This window comes from Grammomys surdaster, unplaced genomic scaffold (genome assembly GCF_004785775.1).
Source record: "Grammomys surdaster isolate TR1022 unplaced genomic scaffold, NIH_TR_1.0 125428, whole genome shotgun sequence".
Classification (NCBI taxonomy): domain Eukaryota; kingdom Metazoa; phylum Chordata; class Mammalia; order Rodentia; family Muridae; genus Grammomys; species Grammomys surdaster.
In genome coordinates, this window is record NW_021620295.1 from 1,425,917 (window position 1) to 1,453,691 (window position 27,775).

Sequence of the window (27,775 nt, forward strand, 5' to 3'; positions counted from 1 at the left end):
TTATGAGTGGCTTTTAAAGAGGCTGATGCATAAATTCAGTCCTTTCCCTGACAAGAACAAGGAAACCAGAGGATTCTCTAAGGGTTAACCCATTGTCTTCCTTTCCTTGGGGATTGAAACGAGCCTGATGGTGAGTTCCTCCGAGAAGTGAAAGTGGCCGAGAGGGATCCTGTAATTCCTGTTATCAGCTGGCTTTATAAGTCACTGAGCCAGACCTTGTGTTCATCCAGCCTGAAGTTGCAGGAGTGCAAAGATGTCCCTGCACCCAGCTTCTCCACGCCTGGCCTCCCTGCTGGTCTTCATCCTTGCCCTCCATGGTGCCCTGACCCTGAGACTTTGCTCCTTCAATGTGCGGTCCTTTGGAGAGAGCAAGAAGGCAAACCATGAAGCCATGGATATCATTGTGAAGGTGAGTCTTGTTCAGTCCTGGACACCCCTTGAACCTTCTCCCAGCTGCAGACTCAAGGGATCTGATGTTACCCTCGTGGCAGGGGTAGGGGGGAGGTAAGGACAAACTGCTGGCTTAATAGGACAATTAACCACGATCACGACACCCACCTCAGCTCCTGGTGTTTTCTGTTCCATCTTCAGACTGGGTGGGCCTGTCCTTCCTTTGAGGGTTTACTTGAGCAAGTTTACTTGAGCAGGTAATTGTGATGTTCTCGCCAAAGTCCGGCTGGCAGTCAGTCCCAGGTACCGGCTGCTGTTCTGACGGTTTTAACTGAACGTACTGAATGTCTGTGTCAGTCCCGGTAAATACATGGTCTCATTTGTCAATCTCACGAGCAAGGGCTATTGAAGAACTCAGAAGGGTGACAAGGTGCAGGGGAGCTCCAGGGCGTGGAGGGGAGGGAGCTGGTGCAGCCCTGCCTGCCTCCTCTTCATAATCTTGGTGAAGCGTGAGAGCCAGGCTCTCTCTCTCTCTCTCTCTCTCTCTCTCTCCCTCTCCCTCTCCCTCTCCCTCTCCCTCTCCCTCTCCCTCTCTCTCTCTCCCTCTTCCTTCTTCCCTCCGTGTCTCTCTCCTTTCACCCCTTTATCCCTCTCCCCCATTAGTCCCCCAACTCTCTGTTCTGCTCTTTGTCTGCTTATGAATATTATGGTCCTTGGGCAATATGACCAATGTCTGGGAAAGCTGCTTACAGTTCTCTGTTCAACTGACTCTCTGTTCCATGGGTTCTGATGCTGGGCCTCTGTGCTGTGGCTATTATTTAAAAACAAACAAAACAGAGTGGGATTAGGATTTACTTCAGTTGGTAGGATGCTTGCTTAATGTTTGTGAGTCCAGAGTTCCATCCTTAGCACTGCACTCACCTGCAGTCTCAGCACTAGGGAGCTAGAGGTAGGAAGGTCCGAAGTTCAAGGTTGGCTATACAGAAGATTAAAGGTCAGCCTGGTCTACATGAGACCCCATCTCAGCACAGCATACCACATACACATACCACCATCACCACCACCACCATCACCACCATCACCGGTAACAGCAGAAGCACCAGAGGTCCCAGTATATGGTGAAAATGCCAGCAGCCCTGGGTTCAGACCCCATCTACCAGCTGAGGGAGCTCAAGGTCCCCTCTCTTCCTGATATTTTATATAAAGTGGGCTCTGCCACCTGAGTGGCTGGTAAGAGTAGTCAGTGAAGCCCACTTGAGCAGAGCTGAGGCCAGTGTCGTGCTACTGTTGGATAGAGAATACAGACAGAAGACCTGATGTGTTACTGCCAAGATGGCCCTGGGCCCCAGGTGACTCTGCCCTTTAGATGATAGCTAAGCACCTCTAGATATGTTTTTACTGGGACAGCTGTGCCGAGCCAGTGGCAACTCTGATGCCACGGCTTAATGGAGAAACCTGACATGCAAGGAAACTATTTCCCAACCTCTTCACACGTGGCCCAGGGGAGCCCTGGGGACCTAAGTGCCTATCCACATTCTTGACTGATTCAACCCTGGAAAGCTTGCCACACTCTTGGGGGCTGTGTTTTTGTTCTCTGGTGATTCCATTCCTCCACACAGCTTGTCCCCAGAGCTATGAGTCCCACCAGGTCTGCTTAAAGTCTTTGTCAAGATTTCATTCCTGTCCTCAGAAAGTCATTCTGTATACAGAAGCCAATCTCTCCAAAACTCTCAGAGCCATCTGACAGAACACTGGCAGCTGACCTCTCCTGGTTCTCAATTGGAATATTAGTGCTTGCATGGATCAAGGAGAAAGTCACATTTGCCACCAAAAGAATGCAAACAACCTAAGTAGGAAAGCATTCAGTTTAGAGGTATAAATGGACCGTGAAAAGGCATTATATAACACTAGTAGTTATGGTTTAGGCAGGGCAGGTGGCACACGCCTTTGCTCCCAGCCTCCCAGCACTTGGGAGGCAGAGGCAGGTAGATTTCTATGCATTTGAGGCCAGCCTGGTCTACAGAGTTTCAGGACAGCCAGGGCTACATAGAGAAATCCTGTCTTGTAGAAGAAAAAAAAAACCCTCCCCCCCAATACAACCCAAAACAAAACAAAAAGTAAAACAAGAAGTTATGGCTTAGAAGAATATTATCGGTATTTCTTATGAAGCCTATGCTGGTCAAACTCCCTGTGTAACCAAGGGTGACCTGAACTTCTAATCCCCCTGACTTTACCTCCTGAGTGCTGGGATTAAAGGCATGTGCTATCCCCTGGTTTGTGCTGGAGACTGGTGTACAACAGGCAAGAATCCTACCACCTGAGTCCCATCTGCTGCTGTAGTCTCTTCGCAGCCCCCATAGCCTCTGTATAGCTGGTGTCTCTAAGGTTCAGTGAGCATTAGTGAGTGAGCTGAACAGCAAGAGAGTGTGAGGAGTGAGCTTTCTGTACTACAGACCCCCTTCCTGGCCACTACACAGCCAAGGAGATCAGCATGCCAAAGGCCAAGGTCCCGCTCTCAGATGACCCACTGGCATAAAGCAAGTGCAAGCCATGGGCTCAGATTCTCTTTCCTGAGAGAGCACAGCATATTTCCTGTTGACATCCCCGTCCCTTGCTTACCAAGCATGTCTGAACCCTGCTTCTCCAGCTGATACTGGTGTCTAGTTTCCTTGCTATATCTCTGGGAAGTTTTCCTTAGACAAGGATCTGCAAGATCCTGTTGTCTGAATTCTCAAAAGGGCATGGTCCCAGGGAAAAGCCATGTTTCTTCTGTTTCCTACTACTTAGGAAGAGACTCCTAGGAGCCCTTTCAGAACCAAGCTCTGGACCCTTTAAGATTTGGCCGATGCCAAATTCCTGCCTGCACAGAAGGTTACCAGAGCCTGGATGGTAGTTGTGCCAACTATTATGCTGTCAAAACTTCCAAGGGATAGAATTGTGAAGGACTTGTATGGTTAGTATGGATGGAATCCAGATAAGGGTGTCATGTGTGCTCTGAGGGAGAGGGAAGGAACAGTCTGGAGAGGTCTAGAGAGATCTTGGGTAGAGATCAGGTAAAGCTCTACCTGATGTCTTTAAGCAGGGAACAGCGTAACATAATGGGGAAGACCCGGAGTTCAATCCACTTCCCTACCACTTAGATTCTTCCCTGCATTGAGTGGCTTACTCTCTGAGCCACAGCTGTCCCATCTGTAGAATGGGCTTAAAAACACAATGATTGCAAGGCTGAACCCTGAGTCTACCTCAGAGTTAAGAACTCAGCACATAGCACTGCAGAAACAATAATTATCATGTATTATATAAGGCTTAGGAAGGGTGACAAGCTTCCCTTAAACCAATCCCAGTGCCTTAGAGTGTCAGGCTTTCCCTTCGGAGATGATGTAATGGATGCAGAAACACTGTTTGAGAGGATGCAGGCTGAGAAACACAGGAGACACGCCCAGGGTGGGCTCAGTATCCTTTCAACTACAAATGGTTGGATAGGGGAAAAACGAGAGGAGGAAGGCAACCTTCCTCATGCTCTAACCATGCCTGAGAAGAGCACAGTGATGACCAAATATGGACAACTTTGCCTCTAATGATGTCTGTCTTGTGTGGAAGAGCAGGAGGGACATCCTAGCTTATGCAGTCAGTATTGACCCTGGCTCTTCCTAACTAGTTGTGAAAGCCTGCAAAGTTCCTTTACCACTCAACACATTGGCTTTCTCGGTGATAAAGAAAGACATGGCTGGGCAGATGTTTAGTTAGTAAGCTGTTTGCTGTCCCAGCATGAGGAGCTGACTTTGGTCCCCCAGGGCCTCTGTGAGCAAGCCAGGTGTGATGGTGCATGCTTGTAACCCCAGTGCTGAGGAGGTAGGATTGCTGGGGCTTGTTGTGTATTCACTTAGCATAATGGTCTAATGAGAGACCTTGCCTCAGAAAACAAGATGGAAGGCTCCTGAGGTTGACCGCTAATCTCCACATGTTCTCACATATATAGGAATATGTAGAGCCTCAACACAGGTACTTAACACACACACACACACACACACACATACACACACATGTCTATGTAGTAATATTAAGCAAGAAGTTGAAAGTACTTCTGGCCTGGTAATCTACTTCCGGCCACCTGCATGCCTGGTGCTGCCCCAAACTCTCACTCTGTCTATCTTATCATTGTGAAGGGTCAAAATAGAAAAAACTGAATCAAAGAGTGTGTGCATTCGTTTGTCTTTGTGTGTTGAGGCAGGGCCTCACTAGGTAGCCCTGACCTCAGACTATGCCACTATGAGGCTGGCCTCAGACACACAGACCTGCTTGCCTCTGCCTTTCAGTGCTGGGATTACAGGTGTGTGCCATTACACACACTGAATATGTACATTTCGCAGTCATTTCTAGAAGGGTGTGGTAGTATCCAATGACTAACCCACAGGCTAGCTTGAGCACAAGGCTGCTACTGAGTCCTGTGTGCCCAATGCTGTGGGTTTAAGCTAGAATCCAGGCTTCCTGAGCAGCTGGATGTTAGTCCTCAGCTCCCTGAAGACTGCATCCCTGGTCTCTGGAACCTGGACTCCACCCTGCTGCAGATGTGACTGGAGATGCTCTAGAATCCTGGCTCTCCCAGTTGTACTGGCTGTGTGACTTCAGGAAAATTTCATAACTACTTCGAGTTTAGTTGCCATCTAGATTGAATGGGCTAACCACCATATCCCTCTCTTAGTGTTGCTGTGAAGTAGGTTCAGGATAAATATTAGCTCTTAGAATTGTTATCATTGTAATCAGGCCTCCTGATATCTGCAAGAGCCAGCCCAGAACCTTTACTCATTAAAGACTCAGCAGCTACTTATTGCTATCACCACTGCTGTAACCACAGACGCAGACTCAAGCTGTAGATCCGGGGGAGGGTCACAGTTAGGGCTCTGGACTCAGTTGCTTAGATTCAGGGGCTGCTGTGTCTATTTTCTAGCTGCAAGACTGGATAATGTACTTATTCTTATCCAATCTTCAGTCACCTCATCTTTAAAACAGAAACACCAGCCTGCTGTGGTAGTGCACACCCTTAATCCCTGCACTCTGGAGGCAGAGGCAGGCAGATCTTCAAGTTTTAGGCCAGCCTGAGACTCTGCCTCAAAGAGTTAATTAAAGAAATTAATTTTTTCAAATTATAATGGACAGAAAATAAATTAAAGAACAGCAACAACCAAACCATTGGGCACATGATGCACCCTGCAATCCCAGCTACTCAGGTCTAAGGCAGGAGGATCCCTTCAGCACTAGGGTCTGGGACCAGCCTAAACAATAAGACAGCATCTCAAAACAATGGCAAACATCAACAAAACGCTAAGAGACACAACCACAAGGAAGGCACTGCTCTCAGGAAGCCCTTTTTTTTAGTTCAGGAAGAGACTAAGCTATGTTAGCAACCACCTGACTGTGGTGCTTGAAGCCCAGCTGTTAGGGCCCAAGATCATGGGAGAATGATACGCTAAACTCAAACAGTATGCAAAGGCAATGAGCATTTATTCCAATGAATTTCCTGCATGCAGGGTTCTCCCCATTTGAGAATGGAGACCCCTAGTGGGCTCGAAGGTCCAGCTTTTTATGGTCAGTTAAGGGAATTCCAGTGAGGGGTATGTGCCCTTTCACCTTGATTGGTCAGCTCTATCTCTAGGGGTCTGACTAATTCTATAATTGGTTAGGCTCTGAAGACCTCCCTGAGGGGCTGCTTATTCATTCTAACTACCTATTCTTACTTCAGGCCAGATGACAAGGTGTCCTTGGATTGGTTGCCTACGGCTGTGGTTGGCTGAGCGCTGGTTCCTGGATCCAGGTTCTTATTTCTGGGAAACAGAAACTTAGGCCTAGTCTCCCAAACTGTCAGTTTGCAGCCTGTCATGGAATCAGTCTGGCTCTGAGCTTAGTCCTCTTACAGCAAGTGTCTGGTGAAAAGTTTGGTTATTTACAGTAAACAGCCTCAAACCCTGAGAATTGTCTCTCTACAGATCATCAAACGCTGTGACCTTATACTGCTGATGGAAATCAAGGACAGCAGCAACAACATCTGTCCCATGCTGATGGAGAAGCTGAATGGGTAAAGGGGGAGAGGGATGGGCCCCAGACATTGTAAAGTCAAGGGCAAGAGCACCTGACGTATGGCAGGGGGATAGAAACCAGTGCCATGGCTGGCATTTACTCTAACCATTGGCAGTTTGTTCAGGGCTGAGTAGGCTCCTGTTGTGCGCTTTCACCTGGCTGGTCTTAATATGACAGAGTAAAGACAGGAGGAAAAAAAGGTGAAGAAATGGGACAGAAAAGTGAAAGGAGTAGGTAAGAGGCTGAGCTAAGAAATCCTGTGGTAAAGGTGAAACACAGAGGGTAGAAGAAACCATCAGCAGGGGAAAATGGCTACAATGTATCAGAAACAGTGAGTTCAGTCACTGTGTTACTTTTCACATGAGTACTGGTCAGAGGGGTATGCCTGGATGATCACAGGAGAAAGACTCGGGAGGATGAGCTAACAACTGTTAATGGTTACTTCTGGGATTATAAGACTGAAAAGCCACCGTGAAGCTAGGTCAGCGAAGGAATAGGAGACCAGTTTTTGTGTCAATACTACTGTATGATTTAAATGTTTCACCCACAGTACAGCTGACTGTGGTAGTGGACATCAGTAGGATTTGCTGAAGGAAGCAGAGGCAGGAGATCACAAGTTTTAGGTCAGCCTGGGCTACCCATTAAAAAAACAAAAAAACCTGGTGATAGTGGTGGTAGTGGTGGTGGTGATAGTGGTGGTGGTGGTAGTGGCTCACATCTTTAACCACAGCACTCAGAAGGCAGAGGCAGGCAGATCTCTGAACTTGAAGGTCAGCCTGATCTTTAGAGCAAGTTCTAGGACAGCCATGGCTATACAGAAAAAAAAAGTGCTTCAAGCGAGAGGGGGGGAAGGGAGGGAGCAAACAATGGAAACAAAAGGTAGTACCTTCCAAGAGTTTTACATGACACTGGTTAATAGTGATGATTTATATTCTTTCTGAATGATCAACAAACTTCCATGCTCATTAGCTCTTCATTACTGTGATAAAATACCCGAGAAAGACATCTTAAAAAGAGGAAAGCTTTTGCTGACTGTTTTGGAGGCTTCGGGTCATAGTCAGCTGGCCTGTTGCATTGGGGTCTGTGTCGAGGCAGCAAGCTCACCATGGGAAGAGGTCTGTTCTACATTTAGATCTGGATCCTGACTTAGCCCCTTCAACCTTCAGGAAGTTTTTAAGAGTATGAGGGGCCAAGGGGAGAAGTAGACTATAGACTTCTCCCCACAGTCAGCCTGGAGCCAATCTGGGAGTGAAGGGTTTCAACGTCCTGACTCCTAACTTGCCTAGACTGGGCTGAGGACCCCAAGCAGAAAAAAACCCCACCCCCACTGGTCTCCCAGTTGGATGAACATAGCACCACACACATGCTAAGACCGTGCTGTACATGTAAGCTAACTCTGCAGCTGCCTCAAAACCTAGCAGGCTAGAGCTAACAGAGGGCCAGCCTTCCAAACTGAACACCTAGCCTAGGTCTGCTGTCCTCACTCCTGGCCTCCCATGGTCAGGTCTGGCTTACAGCACACATTTGAAACACAAGAAATTTCTGTAAAGTTTAAATTGGTCCCTAAATTAGCCCCTTTGTCTTTTCCAACTGACCACCAGATAGTAATCAGGCCCCAGATCCTTTTGGGGGCCAATGGAGTGTAAGGCTGTCTGGACTAGGTTATCAGTAGATTAGATATATTCACAGAGAGGGTCAGGTTTCACTGTGGAGGCCAGAGATAGTCTGCTGCCCTCTCCCTCCCTGCATGGTGAAGCTCTAGACCCCAGGAATAAATAGTTGATTGTTGGAAATCAGTACCAGAACTTTTGAGCAGATCCTAGGGGGCTTCAGAAGAGGAGGCATCTGGTAGACCTCAGAAGTGGTATGTGGACAGGTGACATGAGAAACTTGACCCCAACAAAGAAACAGGAGTTATAGCAATGGCAGTGTGTGTGTGTGTGTGTGTGTGTGTGTGTCCCACGATACACATCTAGAGGTCAAAGAACAATTTTCAGGGGTTAGTTCTTTCCTTCCACCCTTTGGGTGTTGGAGACTAAACTCAAACTGTTAGGCTTGACAGAAAGCATCTTTACCTGCTAAGCCATCTTGAAGAATCTAAAGCAGGGATTTCTGATTCTGCCTGGACCATCCAGAGATGGTCCTGTGATTCTTACAGAAGCAGGCCAAAGCTTGTGGTGTTTGAAATGAAAGGTCTAGCCTCAAGACCTAAGCCCTCCTGCATATATGTAACATATGAGAAGCTTGGTCTTCAACTGGAGCAGGGGCTATCCCTGAGTCTGTTGCCTGTTGCCTATGGATCCCATTCCCCAGAATGGTCAGCCTAGGCTACATTCAGTGGGAGAGGATGCACCTAGTCCTGTAACAACTTGATGTGGAAGGTGGTAGTGATGTGGAGGGAGGTAACACCTAGGGGGGGCTCCCCCTGTGCAAAGGAGAAAGGAAGGAATGAGTGGGAGGATCTATGTGAGAGGGTGCTGGGAGGAGAGGGGGCTGATATTGGGATGAAAGTAAATAAATAAATTTTTAACAAATTAAAAGAAAAGGTTTATGCTCAAATTCTAGCCTTGTGTTATTAAATCATACAGTGGGGGGGGGGGTCAGGTGATATTGGCACACACCTTTAATCTCAGTACTCAGGAGGCAGAGGCAGGGGTATCTCTGAGTTCAGGGCCAGCCTGGGCTACAGAGTGAGTTCCAGGACAGCCAGGACTACACAGAGAAACCCTGTCAATGATTAATAATAGTAATAATAATAACAACAATAATGGAGTGGGAGGTAAAAATAGTAGCCCTCAGACATAAGAGCCAGCCGTGGTACCATGTGCCAGCACGGGGGACGTGGAGGCAGATGCAGCAGAGATGTGTTTAGTGTTTACAGCACACTAAAATATTTTGTCTTCTAGAAATTCACGAAGAAGCACAACATACAACTATGTGATTAGTTCTCGACTTGGAAGAAACACGTACAAAGAACAGTATGCCTTCCTCTACAAGTGAGTTCGGCTGACCCTTGACTTGACTGAATCGAAGCCAAATATGTGTGTTGTGTTTTCCTTTAAAAATAGACTCTAGGCAAGGCATGGTAACACATACCTTGAATCCCAGGACTTGAGAGGCAGAGGCAGGGAAAGTTTTATGAGTTTGAGGCCAGCTTGGTCTACATGGTCTTATGCTAGTGAGAGTTACATACCGAGACCCTGCTCAAATGAAGCAAAAACATTTGATTCAGGTCTCTAGGCATTTATCATTATCAATCAGAATCTTTGTCATCAAATTAATGACTAGTGTGTTGGGGCTGTAGCTCAGGTGATGAGGTGCTTGCCCAGCATATGCAAACCTGGATTGATGCCCAGCATTGTGGTGTCACGGGCCTTAAGTCCCAGCACTCTACTCCAATGGTGGAGGCAGGAGGATCTTCAAGCAACACAGCAAGTTCAAGGTCAGCCTGAGCTTGACCCTGTCTGAGACTCTGTCTCAAAGCAAATCACCTAAAACCCTTAAGAAAATGACTCAGACACTAACTAGTAGACGACATAGTAGCACTGTGACAACTAATGACTGGCTGGGGCAGGAGTTCTTTGTCCTTCACGGGCAAGGCCTGTCCCAGCACATGAGTGTAGCACAGAGGACTCTCACTGGCTTCCTAATGCCAATCCATTTAAAAATCATTCACTTGATGTGCCCCAGATAGCAGGTATAACACAGGCCTCAACTCTGTGGAGAAGAGCTGACTGCCTGTACTTAGGGAAAAGAGCCTCCAGATCCACCACCACCACTGGAGCCTGCTCTGGAAGCTACTGAAGTCAAAGGAAACTATGATAACCAAAGGACTCAGAGAAAGGAGTTCTCTTTTTCTCTCCTAGGGAGAAGCTGGTATCTGTGAAGGCAAAATACCTCTACCATGACTATCAGGATGGAGACACAGACGTATTTTCCAGAGAGCCCTTTGTGGTTTGGTTCCATTCGCCCTTCACTGGTGAGACTATGACCCTATATCAGTTACCCTTGAGGTCACTATGACCAAATACTGATGCAAATACCTTAGAGGAGGGGAGATTTATTTATGTTTCAGAGAGTTCAGGTCATGTCTGGTGCTTCATAGACTCTGGGGCTGTGGTGGGGCAGAACATTATGGCAATGAGAACTTATGCCACAGGGCTTCTTCACCTTATGGTGGAGAGGTGGGAGAAAGGCACCAGGGCCCAAGGGTAACCTCCAAAGTCACTGCCCAGTGACCCACTTCTTCCAGCAATGCCCATATACATCTCTTAAAGTTTTTACAATCTCCCAAAATACTGCTGCCAGCTGGGGACCAGGCATTCGACACATGTAACTATGTGGGCCATTTTATATTTAAACTGTAACAGCCTTTCTCCTCATTACCTCCCCAGCAGCCCATGAAGGAGCACAGCCCTGATCATGTGTGAGCCATGCTCTCAGACTCATGCATGCATTGTCTTATGGGATGCCTGAGCTTGAGAAAAAAAGCTTGTCTGGTGGGACCAGGCTTGCTTGCTTTTCAGAATGCTGAGATGCAGGACCTCCCGGCCTGGGTACCATTCTCCAGAATCATTGGTAGCTCCACCCTCTTGAGTATTTAGAGGCATAGAAATGGTTTATCTCAGTTCTTGATCCCTGTCAGGTATAACTTCTTCATTTTCAAAAGACAGAAGTGGGGTCATTGAAGGAAAACCCCAAGAGTCTCACTCCCCCTACAGTCAAGTCACTCCATAGTGTAGCAACCTTCTCTACAGATTGCCAGGAGGGAGAAAAGCCATATCAGGTGCATTTTGATTCCCAGTGACACTGCTACTGGTCCATGATTAATGGCCAGTTTCCTGAGGTATGGGGCTAGGATTGCCGCCTACTCAGATTTGAAGAAACTGAGGTTTTAAAGGCTTTATCACTTGCTCAAAATCCAGCTACTAAAGTAGCCAGACAAGCTGTTAAAATCTAAAAGCTATTAAAGACAAGCCATAGCTGTAAGTCAAGCCACCAACCCAAAAGCCCACACTCCCGGTCACCACTGTACTCAATAGAAGGTTGCGATTTCACCAGACATGGTAGTACATGCCTATAATCTCAGCACCCAGGAGGCAGAGGTAAACGGATTGGCCAGTTTCAAGTCAGCCTGAGCTATATTGTGAGACCCTGCCTCAAAATGCCAAGAGCCAACAGTATAATTCAGTGAAAGGGCATGTGGCTAGCACACACAAGGTCCCAGATCAAATCGTCTACACTGAAAGAAAATAAATACAAAGAATCAAGCATTAAAATGTAAGTTGCAGCATGCAGCGTCAAATGCTTTTCACTACTTACTATGTGTCAGAGCAGAAGACTGACAGCGTCCCTGCCCGGATGACATCATACTGTAGCAGGGAGACAGAGGTGGGCAGATAGATATATGCAGAATTAAAGGAAGTATGCCTATATCCATCAACACTGTTGTAATGTAACACCCTGAACTGCGGCATTAACTATTTCTGCCCATGGTTAATTAGCTTAGAGGAGGGCACTCTGGGAAAATGATTATGAAAGAGGTGTGAGAATTCTCAGTAGAGAAAGAGAAGAGGCTGCTGAGGACAGTGAGTGCAGTAATCCTCTTATTCATTATCCTGTTTGCTATGCCAGGCAGGGCATGGAGAGCCTCCGCCTGTAAGCGCCATTTCTTCTCAAAGAGAGGCAAAGTTCTGTACTGCTAAGCAAATCTGTATTTTCTGACCCTTTACCTTCCTGTCTTTCTTTCCTTTCCTCTGCTGGGACAAATGATTTAACAATCTCATTCATTTATCTAATCATTTTTTTAAAAAAATATTTATTTATTTTATGTATATGAATACAGTGTCTTCAGACACACTAGAAGAGGGCATTGGATCCCATTACAGATGGTTGTGAGCTACCGTGTGGTTGCTGGGAATCAAACTCAGGACCTCTGGAAGAGCAGCCAGTGCTCTTAATCACTGAGCCATCATCTCTCCAGCCCCTGAGTCACTCATTTATGTATTCAATCAAGAAATGGTTTTGGGCGTCTCCAGTGTGCCAGGAGTTGTGCTAGGTAGTGCAGCCAAAAAGGTGAGTTGAAAATAGAAGCCTGGCATGATGGAGGGGGCTCCTGTGCGTCAAGCATGGAAGAGAGGAGAACGAGTGCAGAGGATGAAGGAACAATCAGGGCACATCAAATACTGCGGAAGGACCGCCTTAGAGGGACCACAGTCACGACCATCGGGGCAGACATGGTCTGTGCCCATGCAGATGGCTGGAGAAAGGGAGACATTGAGAGCACAGGATCTCAGAGCAGGGGTGGGGTGGGGGGAGTGGGGAATGTGTGTAGGGAGATCAGAGAGGCAGAGACACAGGAGCTGGGAAATGGAAGTGTGGCTAAGGAGTAAGTCCTCAGGCTCCAGGGACATCCTTTGGGTCTAAGTCCCAGCTCCCTGTTGGAAAGCAATATTGTCTGTGTTGATGAAAGAAACACATATGAGCTAGACAGTGGTGATGTGTGCCTTTAGTCCCAGCACTTGGATATCTGAGTTCGAGGCCAGCCTGGTCTATACAGTGAGTTGCAGGACTACACAGAGAAGTCCTGCTACACAGAGAAACCGAGTCTTGAAGACAAAAACCAACAACAAACAAACAACCCTTCCCCTCCAAAAAAAAAGACACAACAAACCAAGAGTAACCTGGCATTTTGCAAAACGATGTGCCACAACCCAAACTAAGTGAGCAAGTGTCCAGGGGAGGGACTTTCAATTAGTTTTTATTTTACTGTGGGTGCTGACCGTGTTTCATCCATGGGTGGGAACTTGGCCTCACAGTCTGATGAGATTGGCTAGTTCCTAACCAGTGTAAAGGGGAAGGGTATGGCAAAGGCTCAACAATGTTCAGGGCTTGGGAAAACTGGCATATACACAAGAGTTCACAAGATGGCAGAGGCTTATGAAATATTGGCTCATTGCAAGCTAGCTGCCATCAATTGGGGGGAAAAGAATTGCTGTTCTCATGTTCTCACTATGAGGCTGGACAAGTGGCCATCTCACAGCCTTCCCACATGAGGCAGGAGTGGAAGCCAAGGGGGTGACTCTCAATGAGTCTCATCACAGCTCCTGCAGGCATGGGCAAGCCGTGGTTCCCAGGTCCACATGGGAGCTGCACTTAGCAGTCTCTCTCTCTCTCTCTCTCTCTCTCTCTCTCTCTCTCTCTCTCTCTGTGTGTGTGTGTGTGTGTGTGTGTGTGTTCCTTTCTGTGTGTTGTTGTTGTGTTGTTTTAAGGTTTTGCTATATAGCCCAGGCTAACCCTGATTTTACAGTCCTGGTTCTTGTTTTCTAAAGCTAGCATTAGAGAAGTATACTACTACATCCTAACCATCATCTTGTCTGTTTTGTTTTGAGATATGGTCTCACACAGCCCAGGCTGGTCTTGAACTGTTGATTCTTGAGTGTCCACTTCTGAATGCTGAAATTGCAGTCCTATGCAACCATGCCTTATTTTATGTGGTGCTGAGAATCTAACCCAGGGCGTGCACGTGCTCTCTCTCTTTCTCTCTGTCTCTCTCGTTCTCTCTCTCTCTCTCTCTGTGTGTGTGTGTGTGTGTGTGTGTGTATACACATACATCATGCAGGTGCCCAAGAAGGCCAGAAATGTTGAATGCCCCTGGAGTTATAGGCAGCTGTGAGCCACCCAACATGGGTGCTAGAAAATGAACTCCAATCCTCTGCCAGACTAGTAATGCTCTTAACACTGAGCCCTTTCTCCAGCACCTTCCCCCTTTGTTGTTTTTTGATACAGGGTGTCACTATATAGATCAGGCTGGCCTCATACTCACAGACAGAACTTGCCTCAACCTCCCATGTACTGGTATTAAAGCTACGTACCTCTGTGACCTGCTTTCTAGTTTTTAAAGTATTTTTGGGGGGGGGGCTTTTATTCTTGGTTATAAAAGGACTATAAACTTGCCAGCCTCCATTTTTCATTTTCCTTTTAGTACAAAAGCTAAACATGTTATCAGAGTCATTGGTCAGGGGCTGGGGTTCAGGACTCACAACAAATCAGGTCTGCCACCTGCCACCTGGCGCCCCAAGATTCCCACCTGAGATGAAGGCATGATTGCCAGTGTGGCAACAGCAGGAAGCAGGTGGGAGTGTCCTGAGCCCTATCCTGGGTGACCCTAGCAAGACTCCCAGAAATCAAAAAGAGACAGCAAAGAAGAAAAGACAGGAGAGGCAGAGCTGGTCAACAGTCCTGGTCACAACTTCATGCATAGATCTGTGACTGGCCCCAGGGGGCAATTCAAGTGCCCTGGAGGACACTGTAGCTGCCTGAGGTTCCTGCCTAGGTTTCCATTAGGGCTTGACCTTCCTGCAGGGTTCACTGTTTCTGGAATGATGAAAACATCTGTCTTCAGTCTCAGGGGATGACAGACTTGTTGCCTCCTTAAATGGTGATCATGTCAGCTCAGAATCTGAGCCAAAGTTTAAGGTAGCAGAGGAGACAGATGCAAAACAAAATGCACATATGCCAAGTGTTCATCCCGTCTTAGCCACCTTGGACACCTACAGCCCCAGAAGGCCACCTTGAACAAAGTGGTCACTAAGGCCCTATTCCAAGTAACCTTTTGTCTATCTGCTGTAGGTTATCCTTTTCATTTTTGAAGCATTCTCTTGTAGCTGAGACTGGCTTCAAACTTCTGATCCTTCTGTCTCAGCTTCCCAAGTTTAGAATTACAGATGTGTGCCACCACACCCAGATGAATTCATTACTCTTAGAAAAGAGTGGTACAGCCAAAAAACATAAACAACTTTTATTATTCCAAATGAACCAAGAGAAAAATGAAGATTTGAAAAAGAAAGAGCAGGTGAGATCGTCAGAACCCACATAGAAGGAGAAAACCAACTCTGCAATATGATTTGTCATACTCACACACACACAGACACAGACATACACCACAGACACACACACAGATCACACACACACACACACACACACACACACACACACACACACACACACAAAGACCCACAGAGACATACTCACACAGACACACACACATTAAAAAAGAAAGGAAAAAGGAGAGAGAGGAGAGAGAGAATCCACAGTACCAGTAGGTACCACGTCTACCAACTTCCTTTTAGCTAGAGAGAGCACAGGTGGGAGGTAGGAGTCTTCCATGTCCTGAAAGAAAACAAGTGTCCTGGTGCCACTAAATCCTGAAGTTCCAGCCACTGGCTGGAGCCTGTCTTCAGCCTCCAAATACAACAGTGCCTCCTCGAAGGGACAGTTTCTTCTCAGGCAGTGTCAGTGGGCCCTTAACCGGAAGTGTGCCACCTTGTAGCTGGACTTTGGTTACTTTGTGGGTTCTCCTTTCTTCTACCCTTCTCCATCCCTTTTCTTCCACCCTTTCAACCCCCCTAATACTAGAGAGAAAAAAGTGATAGAGAAGAAAGGAAAGAGATCCCTGAATGAAGTCAGAGGTTGGAAAGGGAGCGATGTTCTTGTCAGACTACTACCTTGCTAATTAGGGGTGTCAGTTCCTTGGGACAAGTTTGATCTGCACTGTCATGATATCTAGTTTCTTCTTGTTATTTCTTTTTTTGTGAAAGACTACCTAACAAACTGTGACTAACGTCCATCAACAATAAGCCAACAACCAACCATGCCTCTTGGGGACCTAGCATTTATATATCCTCTGAAAAGCCCCCAGAAATCAAAATCAAAATCTATCTGCAGCTGGCAAAATCACCCCTCACAGAGGACGAGGCAAATCATAGTCAGCTGCTGAGGTCAAACTAAAACAGCCCCATATCTCACACCTGGGATTAAAACAAAACATATTCTTATACTATTTTTCTGTTTTAAAAAGAAACCAAAAATTCCAGAAGTCTCACTGTACCACCTCCTGTTTGCCATTTTCAGCTGTCAAGGACTTCGTGATTGTTCCCTTGCACACAACTCCCGAGACCTCGGTTAAAGAGATAGATGAGCTGGCTGATGTCTACGCGGATGTGAAAAGCCAATGGAAGGCAGAGGTGAGGACCTCTGTGCTTGTTTCATTCCATCAAGCAACACCAGTTATTGAGTGGGAGGGCAGGGGACAGATTACTTGCAAGCCACTACAGATTCACAGCCACGTCCTAGGCTTTTCTTCAGCCCTAAACGTCCTTCTTGCTAAAGCCGCCTGGGCCTGTCCCAGCGGGTCTTGGGAATTCATGCTCTGCTGCATTTATGATGGAGGTCAGCATTTGGCACTGAGGCCTAGGCAATGTGCTGAGAGTACACAAGAACAAGTGAGTTTAATCCTCTCAATAGTCTAACAAGGGGCTGGGGAGATGGAGAGATAAAGGGCTCGTCCTGAAAGCATTAGGACCTGAGTTCAGTCCCCAGAAACCATGAAACAATAGACAACAGGAGAGAGAGAGAGAGAGAGAGAGAGAGAGAGAGAGAGGGAGAGAGAGAGAGAGAGAGAGAAAGAGAGAGAGAGAGAGAGAGAGAGAGAGAGAGAGAGAGGAAGCAGGAGCACCTAAGGAACACTCCCAAGATTGTAGTCTGGCTTCCACAAGCACGCCTACATGTGTGCATGCCTACATGTTTGCATACCTACATGTGTGCATGCCTACATGTATATTTGCACATGTGTACTCCCTGCCACACATACTAAGCAATCCTACAATTTGTCCCGATTCACAGATGAGAACAGTGAGGTATAGAGGTCGGGAGTGTTTCAGAGGCAAGTGGCAAGATCATGTAAAGGAGAAGGAGGCTGCTCCTCAAAACAGCCGACACCTCTTTAGGAAGGCTCTGAGGGCTTGAGGAAGCACCTGGTAAATGGGGAAGCGCTCAGATGGCTCTCCTACCAAATTCCTCTTTTTTCCTTTCGGAATGTGATGCTGAGAGTCCCTCTTCCTCCTCAGTTCCTCTGCTCAAGGTACAAAATGAGTCAAGTGTGGACACAGATGGTCAAAACTGACCATCAAGAAGCCCAGGGGTGTGTTTTATTGTTTACTTGTAAGATCGAGGACAAATGATGAATCCCACACACTCAGCAAGAGTATACTGAGCATCTATCGATCAATAGGACCCCAGGAAGAAACCTTGGAGGAGGAACCGTCAGGAGGGCAGACTGAAGTTTGACTGTTAATGCTTCAAGCTCCTGGTTGTGTGGCCTAGAGCAGTCTGCACGTTCCCTCTAAGGGTTAGAGTCTAACCTGTTCCTGCTGTGGCTAATGGCGCTTTCAAACGAAGCTGAATTGAGTTCACTCCATGCTAGGGTACATAAGTCAGGGATAATGTTGTGTCCTTAATCTCACGGGAAACCCTAATTACAGATATCAAAATAAATTGTTCTTAAGGAAAACTCACAAGTCAGCAATCATCCAAAACAATAGCACAAAAAAGGAAGTAAGCTGTTTCCTCTGTAGTGTGGGATATTAGAATTCTCTTCCCTTGGCCCTTGGGGGTGTCGTGGGGACACTTCCAACAGTTGGTGGTATAGAGTGGAAAAAGACAGTTAACTCTTAGGCCTGCAACCCTTAGGACTCTCTGTCTCCAAGGACCAAGCGTTAGGCATTAGTTTCTGACCCCAACACATACAATAGGACACAGAGAGACAACAAAGCAACTATCATCACACTACGCAAGTGCATTTTGCCTCTTGGGTACTGAGGTGTATACTCATTCATATTTGCTGCAGTGTTTATGGGAGGGGATGTCTTAGCTGGATTCCAGTGTTCTTGTCTACCTGTGCACACCCACCTACAGAGAGATGGTGACTAAGAACCGGATGGCTCGGTGGGTGAGCATCCTCTTTCCCACTCCTTCTAACTGTCACATCCTTGTCAAAACTGTGACTCACTTGGAATCTGTTTTCTCTTCTCTTAAAAGGGAAGCAAAGATGCAGGGCTGGAGAGATGGCTCAGGGGTTAAGAGAACTGACTGCTTTTACAGAGGACCCTGGTTTAATACCCAGCACACACATGGGAGCTCACGACTGTCTGTAATTCCAATTCCAGGGGATCCAACACTCTCACACAGACATACATGTAGGCAAAACACCAAGGCAAATAAAACAAAAATAAATAAATTTTTTAAAAGAAATGAAACAAAGACAGAAGCTCTGTAAGTTTGCTGTGGCATAGCAGTGTAGCAGAAAGTATGTCTGAAACAACTCTGAGCTGCTTGTTCCTGCTGGCCAGGCTGCAGAGCCAAGGCCGGTGTGCCAGGACAGGGTTGCTCCTTCCAGGGCCTCTGGCCTCTGCCTGCTGATTCTCATCATCTTCTGCTGCCTTTCCTCTGTGTCTTCCTGTGTTCTAACCACCGATTAAAGTTTACTTATTTAAATTCCTTCACTTACTATGGTCACACTGGGGATCAAAGCCAGGAGCAAATCCCCACCCTGGTCTGTATAAGGCAGATCTCTATGTTGAAAGCCAACCTGGTTTCTAGAATGAGTTCTAGGACATCTAGGACTATACAGAACTATACCATTTTCAAAACCAAACCAAACCAACCAACCAACAACCAAACATACCTCTTTGTTCACTGGGCGTGGAAGGTGGGTCCTTGCAGGTGGTGGAAAATGAAGGCACGAATGTTTTCCAGTGCTTACCAAGTGATGGGTCTAAATCATGCCTTTCAGAATTTCATCTTCATGGGTGATTTCAATGCCGGCTGCAGCTATGTCCCCAAGAAAGCCTGGCAGAACATCCGTTTGAGGACGGACCCCAACTTTGTTTGGCTGATTGGGGACCAAGAGGACACCACAGTCAAGAAGAGCACCAGCTGTGCCTATGACAGGTAAGGGCCTCTACAGAGGCTGCCTTTGTCCCAGGGCAGTCTGAGGAGTCAGCTCCATTTCAAACCTGTTAGCTAAGATTTCTTTGCTAGGGACGATGTAAACAGTGCCCACCCTACAGTCCCAATACCAAACCGAGGTAGGGGGTCCACTAAAGTTCACTCCAGGGAACTCATGAGATTGTCGGGTTTCCTTATAGATCCTAGGTGGGGGTGCTTACTCCTTATTAGAGTGTGGGTGCTCCCCTGCCAAGTGGCCATACCAGGAAGTCTTTACTTAGCAGAGACTTTTCCACAACTGCATAGATAAAGCCTGGATCCCTTAATCTTATAAGACTTACACACTCTATCCCTTCCCCAGGCCATGGGCAGTTGGGGATGAGTTGCACGCTCAGTTGTTAGGGAGGGTCTGGAAACTCAGGAACTGGTCTTGTAACCCTCCCTACCCTTCTTTGTGGAGATGTAAGCAGTCAACAATCCCAGCTGGGCACAGGTGACTGTCCAAGGTGGTGGTTGTTTGGCGTGGAGGCTACCCCTGTACAAGGGCCCTCTAGTTTCTTATGCAGTATACAGCAGTATATGGTTGTACTAAAACTTAGCAGTGGCCAGCACTGATGTCAAAAGGGCCTGAGTTCAAGTCCCAACTCCACCACTTGAAGTGCTGTGACCAACCAAGACTCATACTTTGTGTTGGTTTTCTCACTTGTAAATCACAGATGGTAGCATTGAAAGCAACTCAGTTGTGAGGACATAGTGAGGGTTGAAGAAATGACACACGTAAAACTTTTAAAGCAGTGCCTGTCCTTTGACCAATGCTAAATACATTTGTGTGTTCTTAGATGATACCTAGAACATTCAGGAAGCTATGGCCACAGGTGATTCCTGTGTTGTTATCAATCTTATCCCAAACATAGGCCACAGTTGGTCACCCCACCGCCATCACTGGCCATTCAGCAGATACCAGGGATTTGCTGCTATAAACACTGCTGAAACATACAGCCCACTTGTATACCTTGAGCCAATGTTTGCAACCCTTAGGTACTACTTGAAAAAGTAAGGGGCAGCGAGGTGGCTCAACAGGTAAAGGCACTTGCCACACAAGTATTGAAGAACTGAGTTTGAGTCCCCAGAACAGGAAGGAGACCCCTAGCTCCACAAAGCTGTTCTCTGGTCTTGCATGCTTGCGGTCACTTGATCCCCAACAAAGAAATAGCTTTCAAACTTAAAGTGAGAATATTTAATGCAACAGTATTCATACTTTGTGATTCAAGACAGGGTTTTGTCATGTAGCCCAACATGGCTCCAGACTCACTCTTTGGCCCAGAATGATCTTGAACTCTTGGTTTTTCTTCCTCAGACTCCAGAGTGCTGGGATTACAGCATGTGCCACTATACCTGACTTGAATAGTTTTTAAAATTATTGCTATACAGACACGCAGATACACGTGTTTAAATAGTGACAGTCATTGTGCACTTTAACTTTCCCTGGGGTTTTTCAAGCACTGTCAGCTCTGTTCTCTGAGTCAAGAGGAACATGAGGATATCTGAAGTATGTGAATGCCAGTGACCATCCACAGCAGAAACCACAGACAACAGTGGGGGAAACCTGAGTCCCACAGTGCCCCCTGTTCTCAGCCCTCAGCTTGCTGAGGAGGGAGCACAACCTTCCTCGTGGTGTGCTTACTTCTTACGTTTGAGGTCTGAATTTACACCCATTTCTTGGTCACCTTTGTTCCTCTTGGGGCTTTTTGAGGCCACAGTTTCCCTTTTGGCTATTATTGTTTCAGCCTTCAAAAGTGGAAGCCCAGGGTGAGAACTTACCATCTCTCAAGCTCCCAGGCCTTTCTTCCCATTCTTATGAGTCTTCAGCCAAGCTGGGGAGATGGCGCCAGCTCACTCATGCCAGCTATGGGATCCATGGCAGTTCAAACCCAGAAACCAAGCCACCACTCAGAAGTAGAAAAGCTCAGGGAAGAGCCACAAAAGAAGGGCAGTTTCATCCACTTTCCACAAATTAGGCAGGGCACTAAGATTACATAGAATTACCTGCTTCGCCTCCCTTGGCAAATGCTAGAGTCCAATTCTTTGTTTCTTTCTTCTAAGCTGTTGTTGTTGTTATGTGTCTCTGTTGGTGAATGCAAGTGAGTATGTAGGTGCATGTACCTGGAGGTCAGAGATACATGTCTGTCTTACTGTCTTGAGATAGGGTTTGTCTTGAATTTGTTTGGAAAGGTTAACTTACTGGTTATAATCTATTATCAAGGGAAACCAAGACAGCACCTTGAAGCAGAAACTGAAGCAGAGACCATGAAGGAATGCTGCAGATTGGCCTCGTCCCTCTAGCTTGCTCAGCTGCTTTTCTTTTCTTCTTCATTTACTTGTTTTCTTTTATTGAGAATTGACTTTTTTCATACAATGCATTCTGATGATGGTTTCTCCTCCCCCACTCCTCCCAGTTTCTCCCCTCCTTCCCTCCTTTCCAGATCTACACCCTTTCTGTTTCTTGTTAGAAAACAAACAGGCTTAGAAGCAATAATAAAATACAATAAGATAAAACAAAAAATTGGAATAGGACAAAACAACCAAACAAGGAAAAGAGCCTAAGAAAAAGCATAAGAAATGTGTATAGATGTATACATTCAAATACACAGGAATCCCACAAGAACCCCGAACCAGAAGTCACACTATATATACAAAGGAGCTGTAAGATAGAAGGGGAAAAATGCCCTGACTTAACATTAGGACAGAAGGAGCCTCCAAAGATGCTGTTGGATTTGTTTTGTGTTGTTGAGTAGAATCCTATCTCCTGCTGGGCTTGAAGCCTAGCCTTATTAAGAATTTGTTCTCTCAGTGAGACTCCCTTGGAGAAAACAAAATTTTCACTTGCAAGTGATAGTCAATTAGTAATAGTTTCAGGGTTAGAGATGGGAGCGTGTCAACACATCTCCTTTCTGCTCTAGGATCCCGTCTGGTGCAGGCTCATGCAGGCCCTAGCATGCTGCCATGGTTTCTGTGTGTTCATATGTGTGCCAGCCATGTTGTACCTATGTAGCTCTTGACTCCTTTCTGTCTTCCATTCCCTCTGCCTCTCATACTCTTTCTGCCTTCTCTTCCTCAGAGTTTCCTGAACCCCGAGAGGAAGGATTTGATGGAGACTTCCCTTTCAGAGCTTTTCCTAGGTCTCTCACTCTCTGCGTAATGTCTGACTGTGGGTCTCTGTGTTTGTTCCTATCTGCTACAAGAAGAAGCGTCTCTGGCGATAACTGAGCAAGACATGGATCTATGAATATAGGAGAATGTCATCAGGAGTTATTTCATTGCTATGTTCCTTTAGTGGAACAATAGTATTTAGTTTCCCCTAGGTCCCTGGCCTATCTAGTCTCAGGCTCTGGTCACCCAAGCAGTTTGGGTATGGGTTCCAGCTCATGGAATGGGCCTTAACTTAAATAAGATATTGGTTGGTTACTCCAAGCATTGTGCCATTATTGTAGCAGCGTAACCTGCAGGTAGGTCACTCTTGTAGGTAGAAAGTTTGTAGGTGGATTGGTGTTTACCATTCTCCTTTGGTAGCATGCAGAGTAACTAAAGTCCAGTATTAACAATACTGGTCCATAAGGGTGAAGGTTCTAGGTAGGCTCCAGCTTGACTTCTCTGTGATCGTGAGTTGTATAGGTGTTGCTTCAGCAATCAGGCCTTACTGTTGACTTGTGGAGAGCCTTGGCAATATCCTGGACTGTTTGGGTGTCCCCATGGGACCTCTTTGGCTAACACCTTGACTGGGTATAAACCATTCCCAGTCCTAGAAGCTTCATTCGGTGATGAGAGATGTCCAGTAGGGGCTCCATCGCCCCCAGTATTTGTCAGTTTCATTTAGCACCCTCATATATGCTATATTATAGGAAGCTTCTATTGTACTAGGTTTCCTAATGACCCCTCAAATGGCCCTAACTTTACCTCTTCTTCCCTGTATTCCCTCCCTCTCCCCTTTCTTCCCTTCCCCTTCCTGCTTGATCCTCTTTTTTCAATCCCCCCACCTCATTCTTGCATAACTATCTGTTCTATCTCCCCTTCCTAGGAAGGTCAACCTCTCCCCCCTAGTCCTTTACTCTCTACCTAACCTGTGTGGTTATACAAACTGTAGCTTGCTTATCTATGACTTAACAGCTTACATCCACATATAAGCAAATACTTAACAAATGCATACCATATTTGTCTTTCTGGGTCTGAGTTACCTCACTCAGGATGATTTTTTCCTAGCTTCATTTACTTGCAAATTTTATGAATTCATTTTCAATGGCTGAGTAATATTCCATTGTGTAAACGTGCTACATTTTTCTTTTTCCATTCATCCATTGATAGATATCTAGGTTGTTTCCCATTAATGGCTATTCTGAATAGTGTAGCAATGAACAAGTTTGAGCAACTGTTTCTGTGGCAGAATGAAGCATCCTTTGGGTATCTGCCCAAGTGATACAGCTGCCTCTTAAGGTAGATTGATTCCTATCTTTCTGATGAGCTGCCACATTGATTTCCATAGTGGCTGAACAAGTTTATACTCTCACCAACAATGGATGAGTGTTTCCACCCCCTCTCCAGCATGTGCTGTCACTTGCATTATTGTTTTTAGTCACTCTGACTGGTGTAAGATGGAATCTCAAAGTAGTTTGATTTGTATTTTACTCATGGATAAGGATGTTGAACACTTCAAGTGTTTTTTTTCCAGCCATTTTTGCTTCACGTTTTAAGAATTCTTTTTAAAAATCTTTATCCCACTTTTAAATTTGGTTATAGGTTTTCTTGATGTCCATGTTTTGAGTTCCTTATATATTTTAGATATTAGCTCTCTTTTGGATGTGTAGTTGGTAAGCTACCCTCTGTCCAAATGACCATGCCCTTTAGCTTACTTTTTATTTTCATGAGGTCCCATTCATTAATTTTTAAATTATTGGTCTTAATGCCTGTGCTATTGGTGGTCTATTCAGAAAGACTTTTCCTGTGCCAATGAGTTAAAGACTATTCCCTATTTTCTCTTCTATCGGATTAAGTGTACCTGGTTTTAGGTTGAGGTCTTTGATTCATTTGGAGTTGAGTTTTGTGCAGGGTGATAAATATGGATCTATTTGCATTCTTCTACATGCAGACATCCAATTTGACCAGCCACATTTGTCGAAGATGCTGTCTGTCCTTTTTCTAGTATGTATTTCTGGCTTCTTTATCAAAAATCAGGTGTGCATAGGTGTGTGGATTTATTTCTGGTTCTTCAACTCTATTTCATTGATCAGAAAGTCTGTTTTGTGGCAATCCCATGCTAGTTTTATGGCTATAGCTCTGTAGAACAATTTATCAGGAATGGTGATACCTCTTGCAGTTCTTTTATCATTCGTGAGTGTTTTATAAATTACTTTGGATACACAAAACTGAAGTACTCCACTACTAAAGCTCAGGCCCTCCTGCCTAGGGATGATACTGCCCACAGTGGGCTTGATCCTCTTATATCAATTAACAATTAAAAATAATGCCCCACAGACATGCCCTCAGGCCAGTCTAATGGAGGAAATTCCTCAAACTGAGGTTCCCTCTTCCCAGATATTTCTAGGCTTTTGACAAGTTTACAAAAATTAATCAGCACAGAGAGCAAGCTAAACTCAGCTGTGGGCATGAAGCACTCACTACAGAAATGGGTTAGACTGTTCAATAGACTCCAGAGTTAAACTCAGACCTCCCCTTTATTCCAAAAGTCTACAGCTTGGACTAATTCATGCATCGTCTGTCCTCCCTGTCCTCACTCCAGGATTGTGCTTTGTGGACAAGAGATAGTCAACTCCGTGGTTCCCCGTTCCAATGGCGTCTTTGACTTTCAGAAAGCTTATGAGTTATCTGAAGAGGAGGTAAGAGTACCAACTTCTCTTTCTGATTCAGCACTCTGGAGATGTGGGAGGGCTGCTCTTGAGTCTGAAGAGCTACAGATTTGAAGACCTGCCAAGACTTCCCAGGAGCAGGACCAAGAGCAACATTCGTCAGTTTCTACCGGGTGACCCCCAAACATTTCATCTGTCCCTTCTACTCCTGTCTGTAGTCATTGATAAAGCCGTGGCATGTCCCAGGCATTCCTTAATCCCCAGATCTACTTCCGTTTTCCCCTTACAGGCCCTGGATGTCAGTGACCACTTTCCAGTTGAGTTTAAGCTACAGTCTTCAAGGGCCTTCACCAACAACAGAAAATCTGTTTCTCTAAAGAAAAGAAAAAAGGCAATCGCTCCTAGGTATCATGCTGCCATTTTTTGGGAAGCCATTCCTTGCTTCCAAATAAAATAGCTCTCAGGTCTAAGCTATCTGCACGCTCAGGAATCAAGACTGGCCAAGCTGCTTTCATTGTCCACTTGAGATAATTTTGCCTGGAACCAAGTTGGGAGGAGAGACTTCTGTTACATTACCATGACCACGACAGCATCTATCACTGGTACTCTGTGAAACACAGCCACAATTTAGGCAGCAGGACAGATATCATCTGTCAGTCCAAGCTGCCAAGGTCACAGGGCACTCCTGTTTCCCAGAAATGAGCTCAAATGGCAAGATTTGGCATGGCATGATATTTTATGATGGAGGCAATGAAACTCACTTGTCTGGGGTCAGGCCATGGCAACATCATGCAGGGAAGAGGAATGAAGGACACTCCCACTGTGGTGTCTTGCTCATCCCTACCCACAGCCCACCCCTACCCACAGCCCACCCCTACCCACAGCCCACCCCTACCCACAGCACACCCCTACCCACAGCACACCCCTACCCACAGCCCACCCCTACCCACCGCACACCTGTACTCACAGCACTGTGTATAAGCCATCGCCATATTCTGAGCTCAGTCTTCCGACATCATGAAGGTTTCCTTTATCTGACAGCCAGCCTCACTTTGCACTGCATACTCCAACAGCATGTTTTCTCCCTTTCTCCCTTTCCTCTTTCTCCTTGTCCCCTTCCCTGAAGGGCTCAGACTTGTACGCCTGTCCTGTTCCAAATGTCCCCAGTTCCATATCCCACGTCTCCTTGCAACACTGACCACACTGTGTTTGTTAACCATGGCCAGCACTGCAACTCACTCCAAGTCCAGGTTCAGTGCAAGCCCCATTGGCCAACTCAGACCAGATGCTTTGTTCCCTTCCTGTCACTCCTGGAATCTAGCAGTGTGGTGCCATCTTGCTTGTATGCAGGGCACCCATTTTTATGCACTTCGCTTTGTCTTCCTGGATATTCTTTCTTTACTCTTGCACATGAACACCTGTACTTAGGAAGAGTGAAGAGCAATGGCCCGTCTGGCCCCATTCTCAGTCTGGGAAGCAACCCCTCCAAACAGCTGCGGGCTCTTCGAGGGTGTCTGCACATAAACAAGCACCATGTGTAACCTGAAGAAATACAAAGTATACTACACTGTAAATATGGGTCTGAGTTGCTCTTTTTCCTTAATGTACTGGGGACTGCATGACTTTAATGTAAGTAAAAGGACCATGAGTCTTTGTGTTAGCTCCGTCACCGTGACAGATGTTCTGAGATCATCGTCATCCTGACAGATATCCCAGATCATCTTAAAAGGAGGGGCTGTATTTTGACTTGTACTTCCAGAAGTTTTGATCTATGGCCCTTGGCTCTGTGGCTTCTGGGTCTGTGAAAAAGAACATGTGGTGGAACAATAACAACAACAACAACAACACACACACACCACATGCACATGAGGTGGGCTCTTCTGGCCACCACAGGCCAATATACAAGCAAGAAAGGCACTCATACACATAATAAACATGGGGTAGGGAAGAATAAACCCAGTTTCCCTTCCAGAGCACAGTTTCTCCTGTGACCTCCAACCAAGCTCTACTTCTTACAAGTGTTCCATCTCCCAGTAGCATCCTGATCTGATATATCAACAAGTCTTTTCTATGTGAACCTCTAGAAGCCACTACAGTTCCAAATGGTGGAGCTAATGGCTGGGATTATATACCATTATATACCATCTCGCCAAGGTAATAAAATCAAGGTAATAAAAGGGCCCTGATTAAGCTTGAGATGTCTTTCCCAAATGCCCAGCTCATCTCATATTGAGATTCTATTGTCTAGTAATGATCTAGTCTTTAGGGGAAGACGGTAAGGCTGTTGAGACTTTAGAAGATTTCACCATACCCAGAAACCACCATATCCAGTCCCCAAATGATAAAGTACACTATTCATATATGAGCCAGTTCTGGAGAGACAGGTCCTCTGACCTCTGCACCCAAGTACCAAAATTTCCCTGGCTGGTGTGGCTAGGACAGGAACCCTGGGCGATGGGCTTGGGACCCGCTAACAGGGAGACAGGAAAGAGGTGGACTGGACATCAAAAGGTCCTTCCCATGCCTCTGCCTTGGGGGTCAATGGGTCTGGACACCCTGAAGTTTTGACCCAGACTACATGTTCTTTTGTCTCTGCCCAGTGGCAGGTTAGAGTCACAAATGGGTGTCTCTGCAAGCTGTCACTGCCAAACTCAGACAGGCAGAGG

General features: G+C 46.2%; 1 protein-coding gene across 1 annotated transcript; it reads left to right on the forward strand.

The window, feature by feature from the left end:
* Window positions 1–26,683, forward strand: Dnase1l3 (deoxyribonuclease 1 like 3). Its single transcript, XM_028786035.1, has 9 exons — window positions 1–130; window positions 231–409; window positions 6,375–6,463; window positions 9,372–9,461; window positions 10,332–10,444; window positions 16,378–16,490; window positions 19,097–19,254; window positions 25,043–25,139; window positions 25,399–26,683. Exons 2-9 carry the CDS (start codon window positions 254–256, stop codon window positions 25,564–25,566), a joined length of 984 nt encoding a protein of 327 aa, XP_028641868.1. The 5' UTR covers window positions 1–130; window positions 231–253; the 3' UTR covers window positions 25,567–26,683.
* Window positions 26,684–27,775: the final 1,092 nt, after the last annotated feature.

Coding starts and splice junctions, on each gene's coding strand:
- Dnase1l3 (XM_028786035.1), top strand. CDS start 254: ATGTCCCTGCACCCAGCTTCTCCACGCCTGGCCTCCCTGCTGGTCTTC. Junction 16,491..19,096: donor AAAGCCAATGGAAGGCAGAG/GTGAGGACCTCT, acceptor CATGCCTTTCAG/AATTTCATCTTCATGGGTGA. Junction 19,255..25,042: donor ACCAGCTGTGCCTATGACAG/GTAAGGGCCTCT, acceptor TCCTCACTCCAG/GATTGTGCTTTGTGGACAAG.